This window comes from Amphibalanus amphitrite, unplaced genomic scaffold, assembly GCF_019059575.1.
Source record: "Amphibalanus amphitrite isolate SeventyFive unplaced genomic scaffold, NRLGWU_Aamphi_draft 000011F_arrow, whole genome shotgun sequence".
Lineage (NCBI taxonomy): Eukaryota > Metazoa > Arthropoda > Thecostraca > Balanomorpha > Balanidae > Amphibalanus > Amphibalanus amphitrite.
In genome coordinates, this window is record NW_024881507.1 from 714345 (window position 1) to 741313 (window position 26969).

Consider the following 26969-nt stretch of genomic DNA (forward strand, 5'->3'; position numbering starts at 1 on the left):
TATCCTGTCGGTAAGTGCTAAATCAGGACGTCATACTGCGACCTTGGGCGAGCGCATCGTCCATTATCCGGCTTCAACAGGCCAGGCACAGCTGGCAGTTTTCGGCGGGCAATTTCGTAGAAAAGGCGCCGCCATCGATTCAGAAACCGACGCTTCTTTTAAGGCACTATCAAAGGTGTTGACCCATAGCACACTTTCTATCAGGTTTACGTCATCATAGGACCTGCACAGTAGGCGACCTTGCAAGGTCCTGATCATGCAAGAAAAGGAGCTAGATGTAGCGTTTGGCCAGCCCAGCTCGTCAGCAATTATCCTCAACTGTAGCAGTGTGGTCTAGTCCGCAAGCAGGAACTGGATCAAAGTTCGAAGCCCTCTTGCGGTGCTTCAACCGATAACAGACGGGCTTACATATAGTGAGGAGTGACGTTACTCGCTCATCCAGGCTGCCGAACAATCCAGGGTCAGACACCATGTTTGTTTGCTTATTGGGGCTTAAGGGCACGCCGACTACAAGGTCATTTTGTGCCAATCGGTCAGACAGCATGAATATGAAACACATTACTGAAACCTGGACTGCCTGAATGCTTCGTATGCAGGGTACGGAAGGATACAACATCCCCTTGAATTGGAATAGCTATGCATAAGACCCTTACTTCTAATGGTCAAACTTCGGTCGGCGATCACAACAAACCCAACCAATAAAACAGCGTCTCCCTACCGTTGATGCCACAAAGCCATTTAGCATAACATAATTAAAACACATTTGTGGTATTCACCCTTTTATTTTCCAGCCGTAATCGTGTAGTCTGAAGACCGATACAGCCGGTAGCGTACGTCTCCATCATTGTCATCAGGCGACAGGCGTGCGCGAGTGGCCGGCGCCCGGCCGTTACACCTTTTTCACGATCTGCACCACGTCCTCGTCGCAGAGCACGTGCTCCTTGCCGACCTTTTGCGGCTGGTGCTTCACCGACTCGCCCCAGACCAGGGCGTACTTGAACTCCTTAATGATGGTCCGATGGATCTTGTTGCAGAAGTCTTCCACCGTGTGCTTTGAGCGAGAAAGCACCACTGGGGTTTCATAGTCTGGCAGCTGGCCTTTGGGCTTTGTGTATAGCCTGAGAAGCTGAAGGTAGTCCCACATTTTCTCCAGCAGGTCGTCAAAGTTCCATTTGTGATGGGCGGAGATGGGGACACAGTGCGGGACTTTGTAGATGATGTCCAGTTCCTCCACGCTGATCTGATCGATCTTGTTGAGCAGGTAGATGCAGGGGATGTAGACACGGTTTCCCTCAATGATGTCAATGAGGTCATCAGTAGTGGCATCACAGCGCAGGGTGATGTCAGCATTGTGGATCTTGTACTCATTGAGGATGGACTTGACCAGATCGAGATCCAGCTCTGACTGAGGCACCATAGCCTGGAAATTCAGCCCACCCTTCTCCTTCTTGCGGAACACTATGTTGGGAGGCTCCTTGTTCAACCTGATACCAAAGCCTTCCAGCTCATGCTCGAGAAGCTTCTTGTGTTGTAGTGGCTTGAGGCAGTCAAGCACTATGAAGATGAGGGAGCAGGTTCGTGCCACAGCAATCACTTGGCGACCTCGTCCTTTACCATCTTTTGCACCTTCAATGATACCAGGCAGATCAAGAAGCTGTATTTTTGCTCCTTTATACTTGATACAGCCAGGCACTGTAGTCAAAGTTGTGAACTCATAAGCAGCAACTTCGGAATAGACACCTGCTAAGTTGCTTAGCAGGGTGGACTTGCCAACAGATGGGAATCCAACAAATCCAACCCGAGCATCGCCAGTCTTGCTGACATCAAAACCTTCACCAGTGCCACCTCCACTTGATTTTGGGGTGATGAGCTCGCGGCGGAGCTTAGCAAGCTTGGCTTTAAGCAGGCCCAGATGGCCACTGGTGGCCTTATTTTTCTGTGTCCTGGCCATCTCATTTTCAATATCCGCGATTTTCTCTAGGATCGACATGGTTGTTCTGTTGTTGTCAGTTTCGCCGAGAAAATTGACAAAGTCTTAATTTCAGCCGGTAAAGAACAAAGTCACGGTACTATTCACCTATGCTATTCACCAGGTTTTGCGATATATCGTTCTTGATTTGACAGTTAAATCTTAATTCACTTATTTACATGAGCCACATCAAACATATGCACCCAACACGAATAAACTCCGCATTCAATTTGGTACCAACTGCGCCATATATGCAGCAAAACAGTGAAAGGCTTACGTAAACCTGTTCAATAACGCAATATTCCGTTGTAATATCTCCTGGGTTTCCATGGTAATCAGCTGTTAAGTTGATTAAACCACGGTAAACGGTAAAAATGGGGAACAGGTGCATCGAAGTTTACAAAACCTGAACATGATCACATTTCAACTTATTACACATTCAATGCGAATGTGCAGGATAAATGTCATTTATACATTAACCCGGTTTACATAGCATTTTTGACGAGGCTCTAGCTCGTTAATTTGGCGATAATTTCGATGCAGTGGTCTTCAAATATTTAGAGGGGATCATTTTGTAAATTGTTAAGCACCATTGGCATCTTTTGCAACATCACGGACGGAGATATAAGCTTGCAACAAACCCTATGTAAACGCGTCTATTGTCCTGGTAGGTAATCACCAGTAATCACCAGCACTGATTACCCCTGAGTACCGAACACGACTATGTAGTTGGCTCGATCGGCTATAGATGTCGCACTAGTCTTTAGCTGGATTTTGCTGTCTGGGGTGAACTTTTTTATAAATGAATAATTTCGTTTTTACTGAAAAAGTTAAATAATTTACCAAAAATGCCTTATGAGCAATATACATGTGGATTAAGTTTATGTTCTTGGACTTCTTGAAGGCTTAGCGTCAGGTGCTGACCTCTATCGCAGGGTTTTTGAACTATGCTGCGCTTGAACGCCCCTAGCGGACTATATTTAAAACTTAATATAATTTAGTTATTTGTTACTAGTTACTACTTGTAAGTAATTTTTTGAGTTGTTTATGTCCAAATTTGAAATAGAAGTTAATTGTAAAGCATCTCTAAAAGAACGATTGTTCATTATTTGTAAAATTCTTTAAGTATTCTGATTTTAGCACGGATTTTAGATGCTAAGGGGTTCACTTTAGTGTGTAGCAATCATGGCTTCTGCTACGGAGTTTAGCTCCGGTAAAACCGTATTGATTCTTTCATTAGTTATTGGTTGTTTTGCTGTATTATGGCCGAAAATATTTTATCCGATGCTGCAGGCATCTATTTCATCAACAGTAGATGCGCCATACTCTCATGGTGAGTGTTAAATCGCGAATTTTATGTTTGGTTGCGTTTATGACGCACCGATGCCAAATCACTTTGCACCTTTTCTGCCTTTTATGTGTGTTTTGAGGTTAAGTGTTACACAGTTATTAGTTGCCTTTTGACATTTTATTCAAATTGTGTCAAATATAGCACTCGCTGACCTGGGAATTCTATTAATTGAAGTCTAACATTTCTGCTTTCTGGCTCTTCGGAAATCGGAATGGCAGTAGCTGGGATCAAGTTATCACTTTTCTACAGGATGTGTGGCTTAGTCCAGCTTTCCTTTGGCTATAGGCACTGGTGCTTAGGTAGGCTTGGTCATTGATGCAGGTTCTATATTTAGGTGCATAGGTAGGTACCATAGGCATATAAATATATCCTGTTGGGTTTGCTGTCATTTTGTACAAGCATCAACAATATACTCTTGAGTTATAAGTGCCATGAGCAGTTTGCATGGAATTGGAGAAGCTAGTCAGTGTTTTTCCAACATTTCAGCAATACTATGAACAGTGATTCTAGATCCTAATGTTAACATTAGAACAGTGGCTCCGGCATTTCATGTTATTACATTGTATGAAAAAGTGAACCAGTCAGTTATCAGTGGGGATTTCAGTCTGTGCTGAAAAGGTGAAACAGTGGAAGATGGGGACAACTGGTAGTTAGGCATCCATTTTCCCATGTAGTTTTCCTGCTAAAGGTAAATGTTGAGAAGCAGTTACTAGGTAGTAAAGGGTCATGGCTGTTGATTTAATAGGGAAGCGATGGTCCCTTGCAGCTGTCAGTGTACCCGCTAAAAGTTTAATGCATGGATTGCTGGAACACGCCGCCATGCTGCAGTGAAACAGCAGCCGCTGCGTGTGACACCAGTTTCAGGCGTGTACCACTCGAGCATCCTGCCATGCTGCCACCCGGTGCCGTTCACCAAGGAGCTGAACGCGCTCTACTTCACCGAGCTTTGCGACCGAGTCAAGTGGCGTGCTGGCCAGCGGCGCGCCGAGCTGCAGCTGCCGCCCGAGCCGCGAGACGACATCTGGACGCCGGGACTGGCGCGCTGGTGCCATGACGAGCTGGCGCGCACCTGCGGCGTGCGGCTGGACGAGCCGGCGCTGGAGCGCTACCGGCGCGCCGCGCACCGCCGCCACACGGCCGACGCGGCCACGGCCAACCTGACGCGCTGTCTGGAGACCAGCTACGACCTGCGGCGGGAGGACATCCGGCCGGCGCGGCTGCAGCAGCAGCGCCAGGCGGCAGCCAGTGAGCCGGCGGCCGGCGCGCCGTGTCGTGTCCCTGCGTGCCGAGCGGAACTAACCACGGCCGAGCATGTCCGATAATAGAACGTGATTGTCGATTGACTAACGAAAGAAATGCTTCCATTTCGTCGTCGAGTGGTAGCGTTCAACTACATCGGCGTAACTGAAGATGATTTACGCTACTTTACTACAAAATAGCGTGTGTCGCCTGCTAACGCTCCTGCCTAATGCTAGAACCTCTAATCACTGCCTGGGAGGATCGGATACAGAGTATATAGAACACCGATCGGATATATGTGGCTGTCTTGCAGAGTGCAGTGATACCATTACTTCTTCATCCTGCCGGAAGAAAAAGTGATGGTTTTGTTCGATGCATGAATTTAATGAGTTTCGTTCATTTATCGATTCCCATTAGCTACCATTAAATAAGCACAACGTGTAACTGGAGGCCGACTAACACATCGATCATTAATTAGCATGCCGTAAATGCCGTTGACGTTTTGTGACACCGGACAGGTCGCCAAGCCATTCATCTCCCGAGCTCGGCCTTTTCTGTCTACATCCTTGCTTCAGTTGACGTCGTGTTTAAACTATAGGTAAACATTCAAACTGAACTCATTTCAGCCCGAAAGACAGATATAGAATTTTCCCGCTTTTACATTCGGCGGTCTGATGAGATATTATTTTCACAGCCGTTTGTGCTCACTGTTACTCGCTCATGTTCCAAATGCTGTCAATGATCCTGCCTTTGATCCTGCCCAGTTTTGTTTTACGGTAACAACCCAACCGACCAGATGCCGTTTGACCAGGCTACTTCTCCCCGACACAGTGATTCTGCCGGTATGTGCTCTCAGTCTGACCGGGTTGTGTGTCCGTCCGCCCGGCAGAGTACCCCTCGCAGGAGCGGCCCCCAGGCATGCACCGGGACGCGCCCCATGCGGCGGCGGCCGCCGCGCACGGCCAGGTGCAGAATATGGCCCGCCAGCCGCGCCGGCCGGGCGACAGGATGGCCAGGGTCAGTACCAGCAACAGTGCGAGATCCACGAGAACTAGTGTAGTCAGTACCAGTTCTAGTACGATATCCATGAGAATCAGTGACAGTTTGTAGAAACGAGAGCCCATGCTTATTGTTAGTATGCTTCGTGCCTTGCGTACGTATTTGAGAAATTACCTTTTATTGCGTCTGCATCAATGCGTAAAGTACATGCTGACATCCTCGTAAATAATCTTTGTTAACAGTATGTGAATATGGACGCGAAATGGCCGTTGTATCTGAGGATTTATAGAGCCGTAGTCAGTGGGAAACAAAATCTTTACGGTCAAATTGCTTGCACATCTAAACTCACTCGTTTTATCCCGGCAGCCCGGCGGTCCCGGCGGGGTACGACCCGGGATGCCCGGAGGCGGCTTCGGCGGCTACACGGCTCCCCAAGCCAAGGGCAGCGGCGCCATGGGCATCATTATGCCAATCTACACCGTCGGCATCGTCATATTCTTCGTGTACACCATCATGAGGGTGAGTTGACGGCATGCTCGCGGCGGTTAGACTGTGGTGAGATGAGGTGAGAGCGGAAGGTGAGGTGAGCGTTGAATGGAGAGACTAGCGAGGTGAGCTGACAGCGGTCGATCGGGTTTTGGTGTGCTGGCGATTGATAGGGCCTCCGAGCTCCATGTCAACCGGAGACAGCACTTCAATCGAGACTGCCAAACCAATACCAAACGAATAGCACCCCACTGTTAGCTGCTCTGTCGTTCGCCGTTCGCGCTCGTCTTCCATTCTCGTCCTATTGTGACCGACCTGCACCGTGCCCCGGTCTGAGAGGGGCCGGGTGACTGATATCTGGCACGAGCCACGTAAACATCAACCGAGGACCGTCCGGCGCGGCTGCCCGGACGCGCGGTATGGAACAACAGTCCGGCTCAGTACCAGCTCTAGGGAGGGCGGCTGCTGTCCGCAGCGTTACCACTGCCAACAAAGATCACCTGGCAGTCACTGCCAGAGGAGGAGCATCTCCACTGTGGAGATGAACGCTGTTGCAATTTCAAAACGTGAGACGACGGAATTACCGAAAACGATGATTTATGGCCTCTGTAAATCCGTGGTGGCCAGGAAAATGTCCGTATCTCGTCACAGCCCAACTGTCTGTTCTAAAGGAACGCTAGCTCTTCAGTAGCTCTTCAGTTATAGCTCTGAGGGTCGTCATTCCCTCTCTCGCTGCAGTCTCTGACGCCGGCGGCTGGCAGGTATCGGTCGGGTCGCTATCCCGCTCTACCGATCCACTGCAGAGATATGACCGGACGCGTGGAACCGTGCCAGGGGAGGTGGGAACTGGAGAGGAGACGGCCGGGCGGGGACCGGTCCGTCGTCACCTGCCGCTCCTGACCCGCTCTGGTGACAGACAGGTTGACTGTGGTATTTGGTGACAGATGACAGTCGCACGCTTATGACAGTTGTCGCCGTCGTACTCTGATGACATACATGGCGGCTGCCATGTTAGCGGAAGAGCACCAAAGAGGGACTGAGACCACCCAGGATGACTTTAAATGAGTGGGCTGGTTGTCACTGGCCCGCTGACAGAAGCAGGTGATGTGACAGCTAGGCAGCCACTCCAGGCTTTGCCTGCGGCGCTAGTACACAGACGAAGCGACTTGCATTCCCAGCTGTTTTTGTTTTCATTTCGTTGTTAGATGCTCCCATTTTCGACGTTTTCTAATGGGGCGAGGAGATATCCCAGCGGCCGACCTATACTGGCGGGCATCAAAGCCCTACCAACGGCGGACCGTGCCAACAAAGCGCACCGTGTACCGGCATTCCGACATTGCGATCTGTCGGCGCTGGATTTGTGTGCCCGTGGCGGACGGTCGCTCGGGCGGTACCCGTCCCCTTACCGATCGCTCCTCGGCTTGGGGCGCCAGCTCCAGATACGACGGAGACAGAAATAACGAGCTCACCTCGGGCGCCGCCCGCCGGAGCCCACAGGAGCCCTACGCTGTACAGGTCAAGGCCGGGACACAGCCCGGGGCGCCGGTTATCCCAGAGCTGCGGCCCCAGCACTCGGTGGCGCTGGCGGGCGGATGGGTGGAGCCAGGTGGACGAGTTGGCCTCGCTGGGAAACGGGAGAGTTGGCCTGTGCGAAACGCTTTCCGACATTGGGACCGTGTATTTGTGAACCAGTTTGTTTCTTATTTATTTGGACACCTTGCAGTTTGCACGCCACATCTCTTTATTACTGGTCATATAAAGCGATGTATAATTGGCACTCGATCGCTGCGGGGCGGAGAAGCGTGGCAGATGGTATCTGTGCCGACCCGCACGCCTCATTTGCCGAGCTGTCCTCACATTGGGCCGCCGCGGTGCGCGGCTGACGTCTCCAATCGGGCGTGCTGTGTGGGGTGGGCGGACGGGCGGCCGTCTCCGCCGTCCCGTCTTCGGCCGGCCGGCCTGTCCGACACAGAAATACCGGCCCCAGGCGCCCCCCCCCCACCACCACCACCAGCCGGAGGGGGGATGGGATCACGTGACCCGCTCCCGGCCAGCCGTGAGTCATAGGCGCTGTCGGAGGCGGCGGCCAACAATACTGCACCTCGGCGGATCCGCCCCGGGACACCTTGGCCGATCCGCCCCCGAGGCACGGCGGGATCTGAACTGGGGCGGGGCGGGCAGCCGATCAGCCGAATGTGAAAAGGTGATTTTCTTATATGGGGAGGGGTAGGAATTGACGGTTGATGAACTTGACCAGGTTATGATCTGGGCTGGATTTTAGGAAATTAAACCTGTGCTGCGTTATTTACCGAGGCAGTTATCGTTGAGATGCTGTTGATGGCCCCTTTTTGCCGCTTCTCTGACCATCCGGGCGACACTGATGAACTCTATGGTCGCTCTACCGTCGCGCCGCCGTCAGCTCAGCGCTGTAGCCTTGTCTGTCGCGGTATTTTGGAGCGGTGCGCTCGGGGACGCTGGCCGGCCGCCACGGCCCCCGCCGCCACGCCCGCGACACGGCAGATGCGACTCATCAATGTTGACAAGGGTAACTCGGCGGGCCAATTCGGGCTCGGCGCAGCCTGTTATAGCGGCGCCGTGACCAAGGTCGAACTGATTTAGGCAGCCGAGAGGGTTATGGAACCACTGTTGAGGTCGGTCTTTCAGCAACTGTAGAGCTTGGCAGAATCGGGCGAGCATACCATCACGGACTGCCAACTTTGTGTTGACATATCTCAGTTTGTTTCAAGCAGTAGGAACTACAAACTTTTGTCAGGAACTCTGCGAGTCCACTCAACGCCTGAACATGTTCCTTTGGTACGTTGTGACCTGCTTTTCCTGAATATGTTGACGCTAGCTCGCCGCCACTTATCGAACATAACAGTCAAAGCCTCGGCATTACGTTGTGCCGTTGTGACTTTTGTGATCGAATCGAACTATGTAGATAAAAACGGAACTTTTCCCCCGCTCTCCGTATTTTGTTTATTCGTAACGGCGCAACCTGCGTTTTTGGGGACCGTGTTCCCTTTTGGCGTCTGCTCGGCCCCCTGCCACGGCTGCCAGCGTCCGTGGCCGGTTACTGACGGTCTCCACGGTCCACCCCGCTGGTCCTTCTCGCCTGACCTCGACACTGCTGCTCCGACGGACCAAGAGGTTCAGTCCGTTTGGTCCCGTCCTGGCCCCGCCGTCTCCGGTCGCTAGCTCCGTTCCTTCCAGCCGAAACGATTCTCGGTTGTTAGAACGGCGCGGCGGTACGGGGTTCTGATTTCGTAACGGCGGCACGGGCGGCGATCGGGCGCAGCTGACGCCCATCCATCCTCTGCCGAGCTGCGATCACGGAAGGCCGGTGGTTCGTCCGGAATGGTGGGACGTTCGCCACGAGAGGGAGGCGGCTGGGCGTGATGAGAATGTCTGATAGCTGGGGATGTGACCGCCTGTGCGTTTTGCAGCAGATCGCTTGTTGCCTCAAAGTGGGCTCGTAGCAGGTGTCTCACTCGCCGGGCCCCTCTTAGATGCGATATCTCGGTACTCATGTATTATGCCGGGTTGACACAACACACGGTTCCTAAAACGAAAAATCACACAGTCAGGTCCCATACAGCACTTGAGGACTTACTATTCGCCTCCTCGCCTGGCGCCGTGCCAAAACGATTTCGATCATTCAACTAGGTAAACGAAAGCGACAAAACACAATAAAAATACCGAGAAACTGAATAACATATTAAATTGAGCTAATCCAGCCTAAATAACCTAAAAATAATCATCTTACCGAATTATATCGCTTTTACCACTGCAGACACAGGCCGGCCGCCTTCTACACAGGCTCGTCGGGGCAAAAACTAAACGTCTCAAAACATACATGAGGAGAGCCCACGCTGGAGGTTGCGGCCGGTAAATAAAAGGAATAAAGGACAGAAATACATCTTCGCGCTTACACCCTCCTCCTTGAACCGATCAAGGTTCAACCAAACCTGTAGGCTCTCTCCGACCTGATGAAGGCTGGCACGCCGCCACCAGCTGAACTACAACCAATACAAGGTAAGCTATCCAACCTCCACCTGATTCAAACAGAAACCCGCTACTCCTCTTGCACGAGCACCAGCTTGTTGATCGGTCGCTTGAGAACTGAGCGTGCCGTCTTGACAATAACAGTCCTCACATGGCCGCTAGCATCTGGGAATACCTCAGCCACACGTCCTAAAGGCCATTGAAGTCGCGGAAGAGATAAGTCAACAACCAAGACGAGATCCCCTACTGAGAGGTTTCTTTCAGTTTTCATCCACTTCTGTCTGTGCTGCAACAGCGGCAGATACTCCGACACCCATCTTCTCCAAAAGATGTCTGCGAGGTATTGAACCTGGCGCCATCGTCGCTTGCAGAAGCTGTCTGACCTCACAAAGATGCCGGGTGGAACAGCGCCGCCCCGGAGCAACAACAGGTGATTTGGCGTAATCGGTTCCAGGTCTGCAGGGTCACTGGAAACGGGGGTGAGCGGACGGCTGTTGATGACGTTTTCGACTTCACACATGAGTGTGTGAACTGCTTCATCGTCCATTGTCTGCTCCTGAAGCAAGGCTTCCAGAACCTTCCTGATGGTTCGCACTTGACGTTCCCAGACGCCTCCGTGGCTCGATGCTCCTGGCGCATTGAAGATCCAAGTGATGCCCTTCTGAAGTAAGAAGTTGTGCACCTCTTCACTGTTCAGGTTGGACACAGCTTCGCGCAGTTCATGTTCCGCCCCTACGAAGTTTGTTCCATTGTCGGAACGGATGTATTGAACTTGACCCCGCCTGGCTTGAAAGCGCCGTAGTGCATTGATGAACGAGCTTGTATCAAGACTGTTTGCCACTTCTATGTGAACCCCACGAGTGGTCAAGCAGGTAAAAAGTACACCGTATCTCTTGCTCTGCCTTCTACCACTCTTCACAAAGAACGGGCCAAAGTAATCACATCCAACCTTGGTGAAAGGAGGCTCATCCGGTGTGACTCTTTCAGGCGGCAAGTCTGACATCACTTGACTCACGACCGGTGCCTGTCTTCTTCTGCAGCTGGTACATCTTGACAACACCGCTCGGACTGCTGAGTTGGCCTTGATGATCCAGTACCTGCTGCGGAGGGCAGCCAGCACGTGTTCACGGCCGGAATGACCGGCCAGCGCGTGAAAGGCCCGGATCACCAAGTCCGTTACGTGGCCCTTACCCGGCAGCAGGAACGGATGACGTGCACGCGCGTGGACAGGCGCAGCGCCCAATCTGCCTCCGACACAAATGATGCCATCTTGAATCTGGGGATTGAGCCGGAACAGAGGACTGGATCGCTTGACCAAGCCACCTCTCTTCAGCGAACTCAGCTCTTCTTGAAACGCCGACGCCTGCACGACGCCAACGATTGCCCTCTCTGCTTGATCGAGCTCTTCCACCGTGATGCGTCCGCTGAAAGATGCTCCCTCTTTCCCTGACTTCCGCGCCTTGAGGATCTGCGCCACGCGTCTGATCCACACAACTGCTCTTTTTAGCCGGTACCAGGTTGAGTAGTGCCTAATCAGCCTCCAGGTCGGAGTCTCTTCCTCGATGACAGCTGTGGCGACCTTGACTTCTTTCCTCACTTCTGGGTCGTCTTCTTCAGTGACCATGGCTGCCGGCATCTGAGGCCACCGCGCCTCCTCTTCACACAGGAACTCTGGGCCGCGCAGCCAGCGCTCGGTCTGCACTCCTCTGGTTGCATCGTCGGCTGGGTTCTGCTTGGAGCCGACGTGTCTCCACTGGCAGGTTGCTGATCCATCACGGATCACTGCGAGGCGGTTTGTAACGAAGGTGTGATACCTGGCCCGGTCGTTTCGGATGTACCGCAGCACGGTGGTACTATCTGTCCAATAGTAGACTCCGTGGATAGACATCTCAAGAGCCTTCTCCAGCATCGTGCTTATCCTGACAGCCATCGTGGCTGCAGCGAGCTCCAACCGCGGAATTGTCATCGCCTTCAATGGAGCCACGCGTGCCTTTCCAAAAACGAACGCACAGTGAACCTTGCCGGCAGAGTTCGTGAGGCGCAGGTACGTGACACAGGCGTAAGCCTGTTGGCTGGCGTCCGAGAAGTTGTGCAACTGAGCCGATACGACGTCGCCAAAGCCAACTGGCCGGTAGCATCTCGGAAGCGTCACCTTTGCCAGTCCAGGAAGATTCGCCACCCATGCTTCCCACTGTGTTTTCTGCTGCAAAGGAATGGACGAATCCCAATCCAACTGCAGCCTCATCAAGTCCTGCATGATCAGGCGTCCTCGAAGAACAGCTGGCGACACGATTCCCAGGGGGTCATACATGGCTGCGATCATCGAGAGAACGCCTCTTCTGGTAGCCGGCGAACTTCTTGTCGTCACCCTTACGCTGAGTGCATCGTCCTCCAACGTCCAGCACACACCCAGCGCCTTCTCCACTGGAAGCGCGTCGATACTCAGGTTCAGTTCAGTGACACACCTCCCACGTTCTTCCTTTGGAACCGACTCGAGCAGCTCACGGCTGTTGCTGACAAACTTCGTTAGTCGGAAACCGCCCAGATCACACACATCTTTCAACTCCTTCGCCATCTTCACAGCATCTTCTGGCGTTTCAACTGACACAAGGCAATCATCTACATAGAACTTCTGTTTCACAGCCTTGCTCACTTCGGGATCACAGTCTTCCTTGTCATCAGCACACTTTCTCAAAGCGAAGTTGGCACAGCTTGGAGATGAGCTTGCCCCGAAGCAGTGCACGGTCATCCGGAACTCCTCCGGATCTCTGGAGAAATCGCCACCTGGCCACCACAAGAACCTCATGACGTCTCGGTCCTCTTCAGGAACAGCTACCTGATAAAACATAGCTTCCACGTCAGCCATAAACGCGCAAGGACCCTCTCTGAACTGCACCAAAACATCTGTCAACGAGTTCGCTAGATCTGGCCCCTGCATGAGAACACTGTTCAGGGAAACGCCCCGAAACCTTGCCGCACAATCGAAGACTACTCGGATCTTCTCCTGTTTGAACGGGTGGTAAACCCCATGATGAGGTATGTACCACACTTTTCCATCATTTCTTGTCAGGCTCTCCGTGGGAACCTTCTCGGCATGTCCCTTCCTGAACATGTCCTCCATGAATTTGCGGTAGTCTTGAGAGAACTTCACATCCTTCTCCAATTTCTTCTTGAGGCCCACGAGTCTTCTTTGAGCGCATGTCTTGTTGTTTGGCATCGCAGGGTCAGTATCTCGGAATGGCAACCCTATTTGGAAGTGTCCATTTGCCTGTCGTTTACAACTCCGAGTCACCTTCTCCATCCAGCGACGATCCTCCTCTGAGGGCCCCTTCTCGGTGGCGCTGATCTTCTCTGGAAATTCTTTGTCGTACATGTTAACCAGCATCTCATCAAGCTTCATCTTGTCAACTTGCACGCGGTTTACCTTCACTCTTCTTCCATCCAGCAGAGAGTTGTGCCTCGGGCCCTGCACCACCCAACCCAAGTCTGTTCGAATAGCGTACGGACCACCGTTCCGACTTCTTCTGATCTCTACAGGCTGGAGAGCTTCTGGGCAATCATTTCCTATCAGGAGTCCAATCTCTGCATCGATGCGGGGCAGCTCGATCCCCCTCAATTGGGCACACTGATCAACATCTTCACTTGAGGCCATATCCTCATGCTTCACAGGGATGGCACTGAGAGTGTAAGTAGGAGGGAGTGGAATCATGTTGTCGCCGTCCAAGCTGGCAACCTTCAACCCTCGTACTACACGACTGTCCAGCTCCTGATTCTCGACTGAAGCTGTGGTCATAGAGATCTTGGTGTCTTCCCCAACAACTCCCAGCTCATCCAGAAGAGACCTTGAACAGAATGTAGCTGAGCTGCCTCCATCCAAGAAAGCGTAGGTCTCAACTTCCTTACCACCATCCGAAGACCACACCCTGACTGGCAAGATGGACATCATGACGGCTGGCGTCCTCGACTTCAACCCATCACCTGTTTTCAGCAGATCAACCCCCAGGCTCTTCACTCTTGTTTGTTCTTGAGGACTCTGCATCCGTTCTCCTTCACTTGGTGGCTGAGGCTGCTGTTCATAGTGCAAAGATGTTGGGTGTCTTTTCTTGCAGATCGCGCATGTCCTCCTTCTGTTACAGAACTTTGACACATGTCCTTTGTTGAGACATCCAAAACAGAGGCCGTTGTTCTTTACGAAGGTCTCCCTTTCTGTGCGACATTTCATCCTTAGATTCTTGCAGGCCTCCACGTGATGCTCTTCTCCACAGAAGAGGCAGGCCCGCTGTTGATCAGCCTCGATGCGGTTGCACTTCTTTACTTGACCTCTAGGGCTTGAGCTTCTAGGGTCCGACGTCTTCTTCGAGAAGTTCGAAAACAGCTGACGACCAAAAGAGGAGTTTGACGCTATCCGTGCCTCTACCTCAACGAAGTTCACCAGGTCTGTGAATGAAGCTTGTCTTTCATTCCTTTCTGCGATCCTGTCCACTTCTCGTCTCCATCCCTCTTGAATCGAGAATGGCAACTTCTCGAGAAGTCTCCGTAGGGTTTTGGGATGGTTGAGTTCATCGGCTCCACCCAGGCTTCCAACTGCATTGCTGCAGGTCCGCAGCTCCACTGCCAGGCGATCCAGAGCCGTCACGTCATCATTTCTTACCTGAGGCCAGGCCATCAACCTTTCGATAAAGGATTCAGTCATTTTTTGAGGATTGCCATATCTCTTCAGCAACAATCTCCTCGCCTCCTGGTATCCACCTGATGACATAAACATGCACCCTCTGACAATATCACGTGGTACTCCTGAAGTGAACTGCTCCAGGTAGCAAAGCTTGTCGCCTTCATCTGTCACAACGCTGTCAATACGTCCGTCAAAGGCCCTGAGAAACTGATGAAACCTGGTCGGGTCTCCTGAAAATACCGGAATCTCAGGTTTAGGAAGGATGCTTGATGTCAACAGCTTCCTCATCAAAGCAGAGTGAGGGTCCTCACCATCTACTCCTCCAACTTCCGGAGCTGATACCTGGGGGCGAGAGACCTGCTTCACAGTGACTGGGTTCTGACCAAAGTCATTTGCATGTTGGTCAACACCTCCAGAGACAGCAGAGTTTGGGCTGCTTGCCGTCAGTGCTGTTTCAATAGCCTCTGACTCCGCCAGGGCTTGCTGCAGCTCGAGTTCCTCTTTCTTCATCTTGAGCTCTTGTTCTTTGAGTTCCAGTGCTTGTTTCTCTCTCAAGTACTTCATTTTAACCTTCAGAGCAGCTTGCTTGGCAGCCTGCTGAGCCCTCAGAGACGCCAGTGTCCCTGACGATCCTGAGTGCCTGGATGCTAGGGACGCACCCACTTGAGACACACTGTCACCTGGCTTCACATCATCAGTTGGCTGACCTCCGTCCCCTTGCTTTCGTCCTCTTCCGTCCTCTTGGTCTTCGATCAGCGTCTTCAGTCTTCGATCAGCATCTTCAGGATTCACCGGGGCAAGGTAGCCCGGACCACCTGGACTCTTCACCTCTGGCTGGCTGGGCACTGGAGCGCTGACGTGCTGCCTCACAATGGCTGACGGATCTTCTGGAAACTCATCTGCCTGTTCCATTCCACCTGTAGGGTTGCCAAACAGCTGAGCAACAAAGGATGCCTCATCAACACCTTCACCATGAAGAACTTCTCTCAATCGTTCTACAAGAACTGCTTTAGTTCCTCTGATGTCAACATTTCTTGCTAGCAGCTGTGCCTTCAACAATGGAACTGTTAGGCTCGACAAGTCCATGATAACTAAAGACAGAAACCTCAGATCTTCTGAAGAGTAATGATCCTCTCAACCCCTCAATGAACTTATCGATGGCCTTCCAGGCTGAGGATTCAGGAATATCTGGCAAAGGACTCCAGGCAGAATTATCAGGAGCTTTCAAGTTTCAACATTTGACAACTGAAATGTCACCTTCTACAGAAGTCAAACCCGTCAACCTGGTTATGGATGCCCTACAAAATCACACTTTCTACAGCATGGGCATGTTCCACTCATTCAACAGCCAATTCTACAGATATAACAACCGTCTCAACATTTAACATCAGGCAGCACATTCACTATCTCCAGTTGACGACGAACGAGGCTATGCACAGCAACATATCTGAAGGCACATCATCAAAAAGTTAAATCACCAGCTGCAATTTGGTAGCAAGCAGTATAGATAAGTCCTTAGCAGCATATATGAAACGGCTGTCTCTGCTCACCACAGTTCAGATGCAGTTGGCGTGATGCCAAGTACTGGTCAGGTCTCACGCAGGTTGCTGTGCAGCAGGTGACAGCCAGGCTGCAGAAGTGCAGGCTGAAGATCCCCTCATCAGGAGGAGGTGAAGCAGTAGATACGACAGTTGCAGATCTGGAGACTGTACTTGCGGTTTCCAGCGTCTGTGGCGTCCTTCAGGCGAATTCGGAACTGTGACCGCCTGTGCGTTTTGCAGCAGATCGCTTGTTGCCTCAAAGTGGGCTCGTAGCAGGTGTCTCACTCGCCGGGCCCCTCTTAGATGCGATATCTCGGTACTCATGTATTATGCCGGGTTGACACAACACACGGTTCCTAAAACGAAAAATCACACAGTCAGGTCCCATACAGCACTTGAGGACTTACTATTCGCCTCCTCGCCTGGCGCCGTGCCAAAACGATTTCGATCATTCAACTAGGTAAACGAAAGCGACAAAACACAATAAAAATACCGAGAAACTGAATAACATATTAAATTGAGCTAATCCAGCCTAAATAACCTAAAAATAATCATCTTACCGAATTATATCGCTTTTACCACTGCAGACACAGGCCGGCCGCCTTCTACACAGGCTCGGCGGGGCAAAAACTAAACGTCTCAAAACATACATGAGGAGAGCCCACGCTGGAGGTTGCGGCCGGTAAATAAAAGGAATAAAGGACAGAAATACATCTTCGCGCTTACAGGGGAGGCTCGCCAGAGATTTGCGCTATGTTTCAGCATGGGGTGGAATGTGTAGACAGAAATGGGTTATAAGTATCATATAGCGATATTGTCACTCTTAGGACTGTGTTTTCCGAGTTTCAGTATTTATAGGTATATGCGTCGATCAAAACTGAGTGTCAGATTGTTCCTCGCCACTTTTGTCTACCGAACTGACTCCAATTGCTGTTATTTTTCTATCCAATCGGACCGCTCTGCGACCACTCGGCAGGTAATGTTTAAGCGCCAGCCCAGCAAGGAGCCGCCGGCGCGCGTCTCGCCGCCGCGGGACGTGAAGCCGCCGGCGGCCTTCACCGGCTACCGACTGCAGCAGCCTGACGCAGTGGACTCGCGCGGAGTCCGGTCCGCCGGCCGGCCGGCCGCCGAGCCGCTGTTGGAGCGCCGCGCCGCCGCCCGCACCGCCGCCCCCGCCCCCGCCCCGGCGCCGGCCCCCAAACCGACCCCGGCGCCGGCCATCCCGGCCCCGGCGCCGGCGCACAGGTCACCGGCAGGTCAGTGACATCAGCGGGTGCTGGGAGGAACGGGATTTGTATTTTATAATCCTACAGTAACGTATGTTAAAAGATCAGCGTTGCGTGTTCTACTGTACAGCTCTTCTATAATCTCACTCTGACTGCTGCTTAATCTGACTTTACTGAGCTGTACCGCACGTCGTCGTGGGCGACTTCCCTAAGGTTGCCGCGCCTTCACCCCACTGACCGCCCCTGAATGACGCGGCCCGATTACTGACCTGCGTGCCACCGGTATCCCCAGCGGCCACCGCCCCCGTGGGTAACGGAGTGCCGGCCGGGGCTCCCGCTGCAGCAGCAGCGGCGGCGGCGGCGGCGGCGGCGGCGGCGCAGCCGGAGCCGCCCGCGCCCGGCAGACAAGGTGAGGACGAAGGAGCTTGTCCGGGCAATGTGTTACCAACGCTGCGCTGTGGTGCTGGGCTGTGCCGTGTTAGTTGGTCCTCTCCCTGTAGGAAATGAACCGGGTGGACTGACATGTGTTGTCTTTTGCCGTGGTTTGCTGGTTTTCCTTCTCGGTAACATTTAACTGTTCACCACCCTTTGCTAACATTAAAGAGTTTGATGCTGTTTCATGCACGATGTCTGACTTCTTTTTCTGCTATTTGTGTTTTCCATGCTGCCATTACGATAAAGACACGAAAGATAAGGACATTGTTGCTGAGAGTAAGTTCATACTATTTCGCCATGAGCGATGACCGACCCTCATGCTGCTCTGCCATCTCTGCCTCCTTTCATTCCACACACGAATTTGGCAGCCTGTGGGTCTCATGACGGACTGGGCGTCATTACATAAACTGTTCTCTCTCCGTCATGTCATATTCGGAGCGTCTCATGTAATTTACGCCATGTTGGCTACTGCCGCGGCTGGGTGCGCACAGAGCCCATTGTCATCGCTGTCTCATGCTTCAGTCTGTCACGGTCTCATAGATGTCTTTGTCGCTTTAACTAGTCCTGTCCATCCCGTCGCACGTCCCACCCGTCCCATCCGTCATTTCTCTCCATTCGCCCGTCGGTCTGTCCGTCTGTTTTCCCGTCCTGTCTTGCCCCTTCCTGTTCCGTCCCATCGTCTGTTCCCTCCGTCCGCCCGCTCGCTCGTTCCATCCTGTCCCGTCCGTCCTATCGTCCCGTCCTGTCTGTCTGTCCCCTCGTCCCGTCCCATCCATCCTATCGTCCCGTCCTGTCTGTTTGTCCTCTCGGGCCGTCCCTTCCATCCTATCGTCCCGTCCCGTCCCATCCACCTGTCCGCCGGTCCCCCTCCCGGGTCTCCCCGGCCCGAGTATGTGGTCCGGGGGGACAGTCGGCTGCCGGCCGCCTGGAGTGCTGCCACCACAAACAGGCTCACAGAATAAACCATCGACGACCGGCGGCCTGTGCTGCCGACCGCATGCCGCCACCTGTCCTCAGCGGGAGGGCTGAGCGGTCCTCCCACCCGCGGGTCACGTGGTCGCGGCGTGGACCTCGGCCGGGGGTGCTCTCTTAGCATGTGATCAGGAATAGTATCCGTATTTCATCATTGAAAACAGACCTTGTTGCAGTAGACGTTTTGCATGTGAGGGACAGTAATGGTATCTTTACCATCCCTGCCGGCTGCCGCAATATGTATTACCTATAGTTCGAATCCACAACTACAACTACCTACGATTATCTAACAATCACCTGCGCGCTCCGTGGGACACCGAACTGGAATACCCAGCCTCGACTAGTCAGCCGGTGCTAGCCAATCTCATGACGTCTATGCGTCTCTGTCTGTACAGAGGAGGCCGAGATCGACCAGCTGCGCCGCAGGCTGGAGGAGACGGAAAAGGCCATGGAGCGCATCATGAAACAGATGAGCACCGTCTCGCAGAAACTGAACGCCGCCAAAATCAGCTCCAACATCCGAGCTCTCAAACAGGTGTGTGTATCGCCGGGACTCGGCGGTATGACCGCACTCGTCGGTCTGTAGTGTTTTGGTGACTCATAGTTTCGTATCTGTTTCGGGGCTCTGTTGTCTGGTGGATCCGTAAAAGGTACTGTGGAAGACCACAGTTATAAAAGTTTGTTCGAAGTTTAGCTAGTAGCACTATTTACCCAATCAGAAGGACCGTAGCGTACTGCATTGTTCTCACAATAGAGCATCCTACAGCTTTTTAGAATAAATGCACAGTTGTTGTTAGATCTTGTCTCAACTGCCGTTGATTACACGCTAATCTCCCGTTTCCCTGGCAACCAAAGGAGGATGACACGGACAAGGTAAGGTATGGTTTGAACAGACAACGGTGCGCGACATGGAGACTCATTGGCGCTCCCATATCTCAGCCCGACCTGATATAGCACCCCAGCGAGACACGTTAGTCGCAAGACATCAGCTGCGTCTGGTGATGACTATCTTTATTTTGGCGCTCCCACAATGTAATTTTGAAGGCTCACGGGGATGGACGGGGCTTTAGTGTCGTACCTAACTCAGGTGTCGCAGTAAAATGCCGAAATGTGGTGGACAGTCCACATCATATCTCAGTGTCCACATATTTGACACCTCTTTGTCGGAAACGGATACAACGCATACTTTGTAAGAAGAAATCCCACCGAAACGAGTGCCCGTCTGAATGCCATTTTGTGTATATTTGATTTGCGTTAAAAATATATAGGGTCGTGACAGAGGTGTTCTCAGCCTAGTCTCAACTAACTTATATTTGCTGTCTTCTTACAAGTCTTGCTCGGAACTTGAGAGGGATGCATCTAGAAGTGCCCAGGTAAAATAAATCAACTCACTTTGAGTTAATGATAGTGCTTTTCGCCTCTGCACTGTTTGTGTAATCAGTGTGCCATAAACTCCGTTCATTCGATTTGTTGAATGTATAACATTGCAGTTAACGACATTCGTTTCCTTCCACGCCGTGCGACGGCTGATGCTATCTCCGTTCGGTCCTCCGGCAGGAGCTGTGGGGCTCGGTGGACTCGCTGGCCTCTGACAGCCTGGCCTCCGACTACTCGCTGTCGCTGGACTCGCGCTACATGATGACGGACCCGTCGTGGCGCACCTACAGCCTGGAGACGGGCTACAGCCGCGACGGCGCGCCGCCGGCCACCGCCGGTTACAGCCTGGAGAGTACCGCCGACGTGGCCTCGGCCGTCAGCCGGCTGGCGCGCAGCGTCAGTCAGCTGAGCCTGGAGATGGAGACGGCCGCCGGCGACGACGTCTCGCTGCCGGCCGAGACGGGCGCCGAGCTCTCCGAGCTGGGCGCCGACGGAGACGAGGCGGCCGACCTGGTGGACGGCGTGGTCGAGCTGAGACACGACGGCGCCAACGCGGTGCGTCGCTATGAGAGTCTGGAGGCGCTGCAGTCGGCGCGCGCCGAGCCGCCGGCGCCGGCCGACTCGTGGCCGTTCGAGCCCCGCCCCGAGGGGGACGGCGCACAGGGGAACGGGGAGGTGCCCGGGGTGGGCCGCGCCGGGAACGGGGAGGTTACAGGACCCCGCCCAGTCGCCGCTGACCTCCCGACCCAGCCGACTCCGGCAGACGTACGCTCGACTCCGACCCCCACTCCAGCCGACGCCCAATCGACTCCTACTCCGACTCCAGCCGATGCACGCAAGACTCCGACTCCGACTGCGGGCGATGCCCGTTCGACTCCGACTCCGACTCCGACTCCAGGTGACGCTCCTTTGACTCCTCCGCCTCACCCGGAGCCCGGTGCGACTCCGACTCACGCCGATCGTTCGACTCCCGACCGCCGATCGACTCCGACTCCGACTCCGACCTCACCCGGTGCGACGGCCGGCCGTCCGTCCGGGTCTGACCTGCACCACCCGCACGTGATTGTGCTCGGACTGCGCACCAAGCGGACGCCGGAGCGCGAGCCGCGCACGGTGTCGTTCCGTCTGGGCGGCGACGCTGGCCACCTGCTGGCCTCGTGCCGGGTGGACGGCGACTGTCTGCCGCCAGAGTCGGCCGTGCTCATCAGGGAGACGGAGACGCGCGCCGGGCGGTCGGGCGCCGCCGCCGCCGACGGCGCCATCCAGACCTCGCTGCAGCTGGAGATCCGCGGCATGGAGGCGACGCCGGCGCCGCCGCGCGCCGACTGGACGCGCCTGCAGGCCGCTGTGAGCAGCGCCGGGTGGCGCGGCCGAGCTTGCTGGCTGGCTGGCTAACCCCGCTGAGTGTGGCTAACACCCCGCGGCGCTGTGCCGGCAGGGCGGCTCTTTTCCGCTAACCTGGCGGCGGCGAGGCCGGTCAGCCGACCGCAGGCGCTGTTGTTTGGTTGTTAAATCCTGCTCTCTCGGTTTGGACTGACACTTGAGCTGCTGGCACTCCCCAGCGGCGGCTTGGAAGACCCGCAGTCGGTCTGACATGCCACTAACCACTGCTGGCCCGGCTGGATGTGTGCCCTTTTGACGACACTGGTGCTGATTTTTCCCCTCTTGACACATTCCCTGGGGTTTTTGAATTTACCATTTTTACCTGTGACAATATGTTTTTTACCTGTGGAGAGTGTCGTTTACCATGCTGGAAGCGCAAAACTATGTTGATTAACTCTTCTACTTGTTCTTTTCATCAATTCTTTTGTTGCATGCTATGTGTGAAATTATAATTTGTTAATTACGTTGCTCCTAACCTCGTAACTGCTTTCTTATGAATGATGTAAGGTATTGCGAATATTTGTAAGGAAAATATGATCACAGGCACGTGCTACTCGTTTCGAGTTATTTGATAACGGCATCTCTTGACATTATCTCTGCTTTTATATCTTTTCCATTAAATGTTAACGAAAGCAATAATATGACGCTTTGTTTCAGACGGAATCGTCTTTGGCATCCATTGAAGACGATCTGGATAAAGCATCGAAAGGTAATCTGGCCCTCGGCTGTATAATTGGTCAGCATGAATTGAATATAACGTGCCAGGTCCACATGGGTGTCGATTTGTATACCTTTGGGGGTGCTGCAGCACCCCCAATGCTCAAATGAGCACCCCCAATGGTTTTCCGGGCACCCCCAAATGTTCCAGTTTAGCATCCCCAATGATTTGGTCCCTCAAAAACTCCCACTAACTCTGCTTGAGGGAAATAATTGGTTCCGCAGTCTTTCACTACTAAAAATAAAACAATTACGCAATTTACAATGCATGAAGTAAAGATGTAAAGAAAGTAAAAGTTAGTCTTAAGAAGAAGGGCGTAAAAAGACGTTAAGTTGCAAAGACACTGGTGTGGGTCCGTCGTAGACGGGTGTCGGACCCTTAGAGCTGATGGCGTGTACCCTTTACAAGCCGGCAGGGGGCTCCAGAGACCGGCGACGGGCCCTCAGAGGCCGGCAAAGTGCCATCAGAGGCCGGTGGTACCTTCAGAAACCCTGTGGGGTCGTCTCTAGCCCTCGCCCGCACATGCCATTTTCCCATCCTAGAACGCACATGGGGGGGGGGGTGGTTGCCACCCCCCCGCGCCGTTTCGTTCCTGTTGGAGATAGAGCTTAGCGGTAAAGACAAAAAAGATTCTTTGGGAAGAGACGAATCCAATGATACCCGATTTTACCTTCTCAGGTCAGTCATTGACCTTCCAGGTCAGGTCAAACTAAAAAATGTTGCTGTTTTGGGTCACCGTTGGATATCAAGTGCGCTGCTTAGCATATACCGATGACGTCTGACGATGCCGTTTTCTGGTGCCAAGCCAGCTAGAACCTCTTTGTCAAACTACCCGACCAGATTTTTGCTGCTGAGGTCATTTCAGGTCAAGTTAGGTCAAGGTCAGTTATATGTGTTTGTATGTCTGTGTGTGTCTGTGTGTATACTGATGTGTGCACCGATTGTTTTTGTGTCCATATTACATGAAATCATGATCTGAGAAGCTTTTACCAAAAATGCAGGCAAAAAAAACTTCACAAAAAGTAAATTCAGCTTGCCTAAAACGCAATTATCTTAGATGACCTAGGTTGACCTTGACCCTGACCTTGACCCCTGTACATCGTCGAACAACATGTTCCATGATAGGTGGGAGGTAAGACTGGCAAAAAAGGCCGAAATCAAGGTGTCAAAAGCTCACAAGACCCATGGCAAACGCAAGATGTTGAGAATTGGCCATTTGGGTCATGACATGACCTGACAAACAAGGTTATATCTCCGAAACCAAAAATCACAGAAACTTGAAATTTTCAGTGGACATCAAGAAAGGATAGAGGAGCAGCTATACCAAAAATCAGCTCTCTAGCTCTAAAAATGTTGAGTGCAGAGCAGAAAGACTACCTGGGGGGGGGGGGCAACCCCCCCCCCATGTGCGGGCGAGGGCTAGAGACCGGCACGGGCTCAGATGCCGATGGGGCCCTCAGAGTCGCCGGTGTGGGGCCTTCAAATGTCACCGGTGGGTGGCCATCACATGTGCACTTGTGGGGCCTTCAGAAGCGACGATGTTGGGCCCTCAAAGCCGCCGATATAGGGCCTTAAGAGGCACTAGTGTGGGGCCCTCAGATATGGCAATGTATGGCCCTCACAGGCGCCGTTGTGGGGGCTCTCAGAGACACTGGTTTAGGGCCATCACAGGCGCGCGTGTGGCCCTCAGAACTGCTGTTACGGAACGGACCCTTCATAGGCCGACAAGAAGATATCAAGAGGTCACCGGTGCCATCAGGAGCCTTGTGGGGTTCTCAGAGACCGGCATGGCGCTCTCAGACGCCGCTGGGACCCTCCGAGTCACCTGTGTGGGACCGTCAGGGTCGCTGATAACTGACAAGGGCCCTCAGAACCGCCCATGTGGGGTTTTTAAATGCATTGGTGTGGGGCCTCAGAGTTAGGGGTGTGGGGCCCTCAGAGACGCCGGTGTGGCGCTCAGAGGCGCCGGTGAGGGCCCTCACAGTCGCCGTTATAGGGGCCCTCAGAGAAATAGGTGTGGGGCTATTACAGGCGGGTGTGGAGCTCCCAGAGAGCTCCCAGAGCCCCCTAACCCAGCCAGCAACTTGGTTCGGCGCAAGTCCGTTTTGCCCCGGCAACTCCGACATGCCAGACTCGGGCCGGTATAAAAGGGACGCCGTCAGAGCCGGGGTTTGGGTCGATACGGCTCTATTCCGGTTAGCCATTCTTGGCCGTAGCGCTCCCGGGTTGGTATGGTTCCGGACCGCCAAGTCTGGCTCAAGTCCGGCTCCCTGCCACGGCTCAAGTCCGGCTCCCTTACGACCAGTCCGGCTGCCTCATAGCTGCTCTGGCTTACTGTGGCTGAAGTACGGTGGAGGTACGGCACGGCTGATGCGGCATAAGTCCGGCTGTGGTGCGGGCGAGCTCCGGGATCGTGTCAGCTCCAGTAGAGCCCCAGACCTTGCCCGTACTTCAGCCGGAGCAAATGCCTGAGCTATCCAGAGTAAAACCAGCTACGGCCAAGGCCAAATTTGCTGGCTGGGAATAGGCCGGTTAGGACCCCCAGAGTCCGGCAAGTGGCCCTGCGAGGCCGGTAAGGGGCCCTCAGAGGCTGGCTTGGGCCCTTATGGAGATCTTATTGTTGATACTTGTGGGCCCATGAGGTGTTTTTTACGAGCCCTGTGGGGCCCTTCTGAGTCCAAATATGGTCAACATGGACCCTTATCGGCCAATTGGCGCCGCAGGGCCCCTCAGGCCCGAATAACCCGAGGGGACCCTGAACCTGATGGGGGGGGGGGGGCACGTGCCTCACGGGCCCACCCGGCTACGCCACTGAGGAAAATCGTAAACCTGTAAATATCCAAATGCGATCACCTTTCATTTTTTTCAGCGATTATTGTGATCGTCTAATTACTGCCAGAGCATCGTAGCTACCGTTGTCTCCGCGCAATGTCCACCCCTGCGGACCGCAGCGACTGCTGCACCGGTGCTAATCGCCGTCATCGGTTTCTGGCACCTTTTAACAGAGGTGCCGGGGCTGCTGCCATACTGCCGGCAAATATACGACTTTTTTCGGAAAGATGTTTATGTAATAAGGTAGCCAAGTACTAGGGCGAGCGGAATGATTTTCAAGAAGAACGTTCTGCCCTTGGGAAATATTAGTGGAAATCTCGGCATTATCAGTATTCAGTACCTTATGGGGATAACCAACCCTATACGGTTGTGCCCCATGGCAAAGCTGCAATCTTTCACCCGGTGCAGGGGTTGAGCACCCCCAACCATTTTGAAAAATCGACACCCCTGTGCCAGGAACTTTAATTCGGCTAATTAGTCCGTGTTCTCTGTGAACGTTCGTCATTCGTTCGGCTTTCATTTTATGCTGGTTTGATTTTTTTTGCGATGACAAAGTATTGTTCTAACATGCACTGCTTGGTCGTTTCACAGGGGTAAAGAATGCCCCGACGAGAGAGGCCGGCGCTCTCAACGGGAAAGAAACGAACGAGGTAAGACGAGCTGCCGCCTTACCCATACCCGCGGGTTCTCTCCAAGCGAATGAATGGTCACTGATTCAATCCAACTTCCACAACGGAACTTGGAGAGGGAGAGTGCCTGTTCTCGCGCGCTGTTTCTTAATGACAGCACTCAGCAGTGTGGGCATTAATGAATGAATGGCACCCCCTCCCGGCAGGTTCCCGCTCGCCGGGGGAGTGCGGCGGGCAGTGACGCCGGCCACCGGTCACCGACGCCGCGCCAGTCGTGAGGAGGAGCCGCGTGACAGCACTCGGCCGCACAGCTGTGTCCGTGGACTGCTGGGCTGCGCAGCGATCCCGCTGCGGCGGCAGCTGGTGTTATAACGTCATTGCGCGGTCCACCCATCCAGCGAAGCACAATCGGCCGCGTGTCAGCCCTGTAGTGCCGGCACAGGGTAGGTCCGCTACACGAGCCACGTAGGTCCCCAGCCCGGGAGCCGGACTCCCGGCCCGGACGTAGGTCAGACTCCGCCGACTGGATAGCGTGGTGTGGTAGGCTGTTAGTGGAGTATCGCGTCCCTCAGCGCTGGTAGAACCGCGGCGAGCGAACAGAGCCAAAGATATGGCTGTTTAGGAGACGTTTTAGTGCCAAAGGTGACGACCGTCAGCCGCCGCAGTGGCGTCCGGTAGATGTGATTAGTATACTGACCCTAGTCCCAGTCTAGTCGGGTGGTTTGCGCCGCGCCGGCGCCCCACCAGAGGTCTCCCCACTCGCTCAGCCCGGCCGGGCGCCCGTGGCTGCCCGGCCCGACCCCTCCCCTCCCCCTCCCGCGGGTCCGGTCGGCCCGCCGGCCCCACTCTCCGTCTGTCTAGTCAGTAGGCCTCATCTCCATTCGACTCTGAGCGCGCCCGCGCGTTTCGTGCTCATCGCGCCGCGAGTTGGATTGTTGGCCGCCTGGCGGCGCCAGTGTCGCCGTGCGTGAGTGCCGTGCCGTCGCCTGCAACAGTGCGATCCGCGTGTCAGCGACTAGTCGACCGTGCAATACAGGATGCAGTCCAGGTGGTGACTCAGTGTGTTTGAACGAGTCGCGTCTGCTACAGTGAAACTAGTTAGCAAGCAAGTAGGTTAGCGAATATGATGGCTCTG

At 53.6% G+C, this 26969-nt stretch overlaps 3 protein-coding genes across 5 annotated transcripts; 1 reads left to right on the top strand and 2 right to left on the bottom strand.

Annotated features, from left to right (window-relative positions):
- Window positions 1-762: 762 nt before the first annotated feature.
- On the bottom strand, window positions 763-2440 carry LOC122381876 (GTP-binding protein 128up). Its single transcript, XM_043366620.1, has one exon. It carries the CDS (start codon window positions 1988-1990, stop codon window positions 890-892), a length of 1101 nt encoding a protein of 366 aa, XP_043222555.1. The 5' UTR covers window positions 1991-2440; the 3' UTR covers window positions 763-889.
- Window positions 2441-9563: 7123 nt separating this feature from the next.
- On the bottom strand, window positions 9564-17190 carry LOC122381883. Of its 3 annotated transcripts, XR_006256603.1 has the most exons (3): window positions 16823-17004; window positions 16272-16618; window positions 9564-9606 (listed from the first exon to the last, which is right to left on the bottom strand). XR_006256603.1 is itself a non-coding variant. In XM_043366632.1 (2 exons), exon 1 carries the CDS (start codon window positions 15283-15285, stop codon window positions 10120-10122), a length of 5166 nt encoding a protein of 1721 aa, XP_043222567.1. In that variant the 5' UTR covers window positions 15286-15629; the 3' UTR covers window positions 9564-9606; window positions 9811-10119. The 3 variants fall into 3 exon arrangements, 1 of the variants encoding a protein (XP_043222567.1); XR_006256602.1 differs by having other exon boundaries at window positions 16272-17190; XM_043366632.1 differs by lacking the exons at window positions 16272-16618; window positions 16823-17004 and adding an exon at window positions 9811-15629.
- A 51-nt stretch (window positions 17191-17241) lies between these two features.
- LOC122381464 (actin cytoskeleton-regulatory complex protein pan-1-like) lies at window positions 17242-26889 on the top strand. The gene is made up of 10 exons (XM_043365657.1): window positions 17242-17377; window positions 17781-17897; window positions 18170-18199; window positions 19291-19430; window positions 19751-19768; window positions 20227-20268; window positions 20453-21619; window positions 22313-22364; window positions 25797-25855; window positions 26041-26889. The coding sequence occupies exons 1-10, from the start codon at window positions 17242-17244 to the stop codon at window positions 26110-26112; spliced, it is 1833 nt and encodes a 610-aa protein (XP_043221592.1). The 3' UTR covers window positions 26113-26889.
- Window positions 26890-26969: the final 80 nt, after the last annotated feature.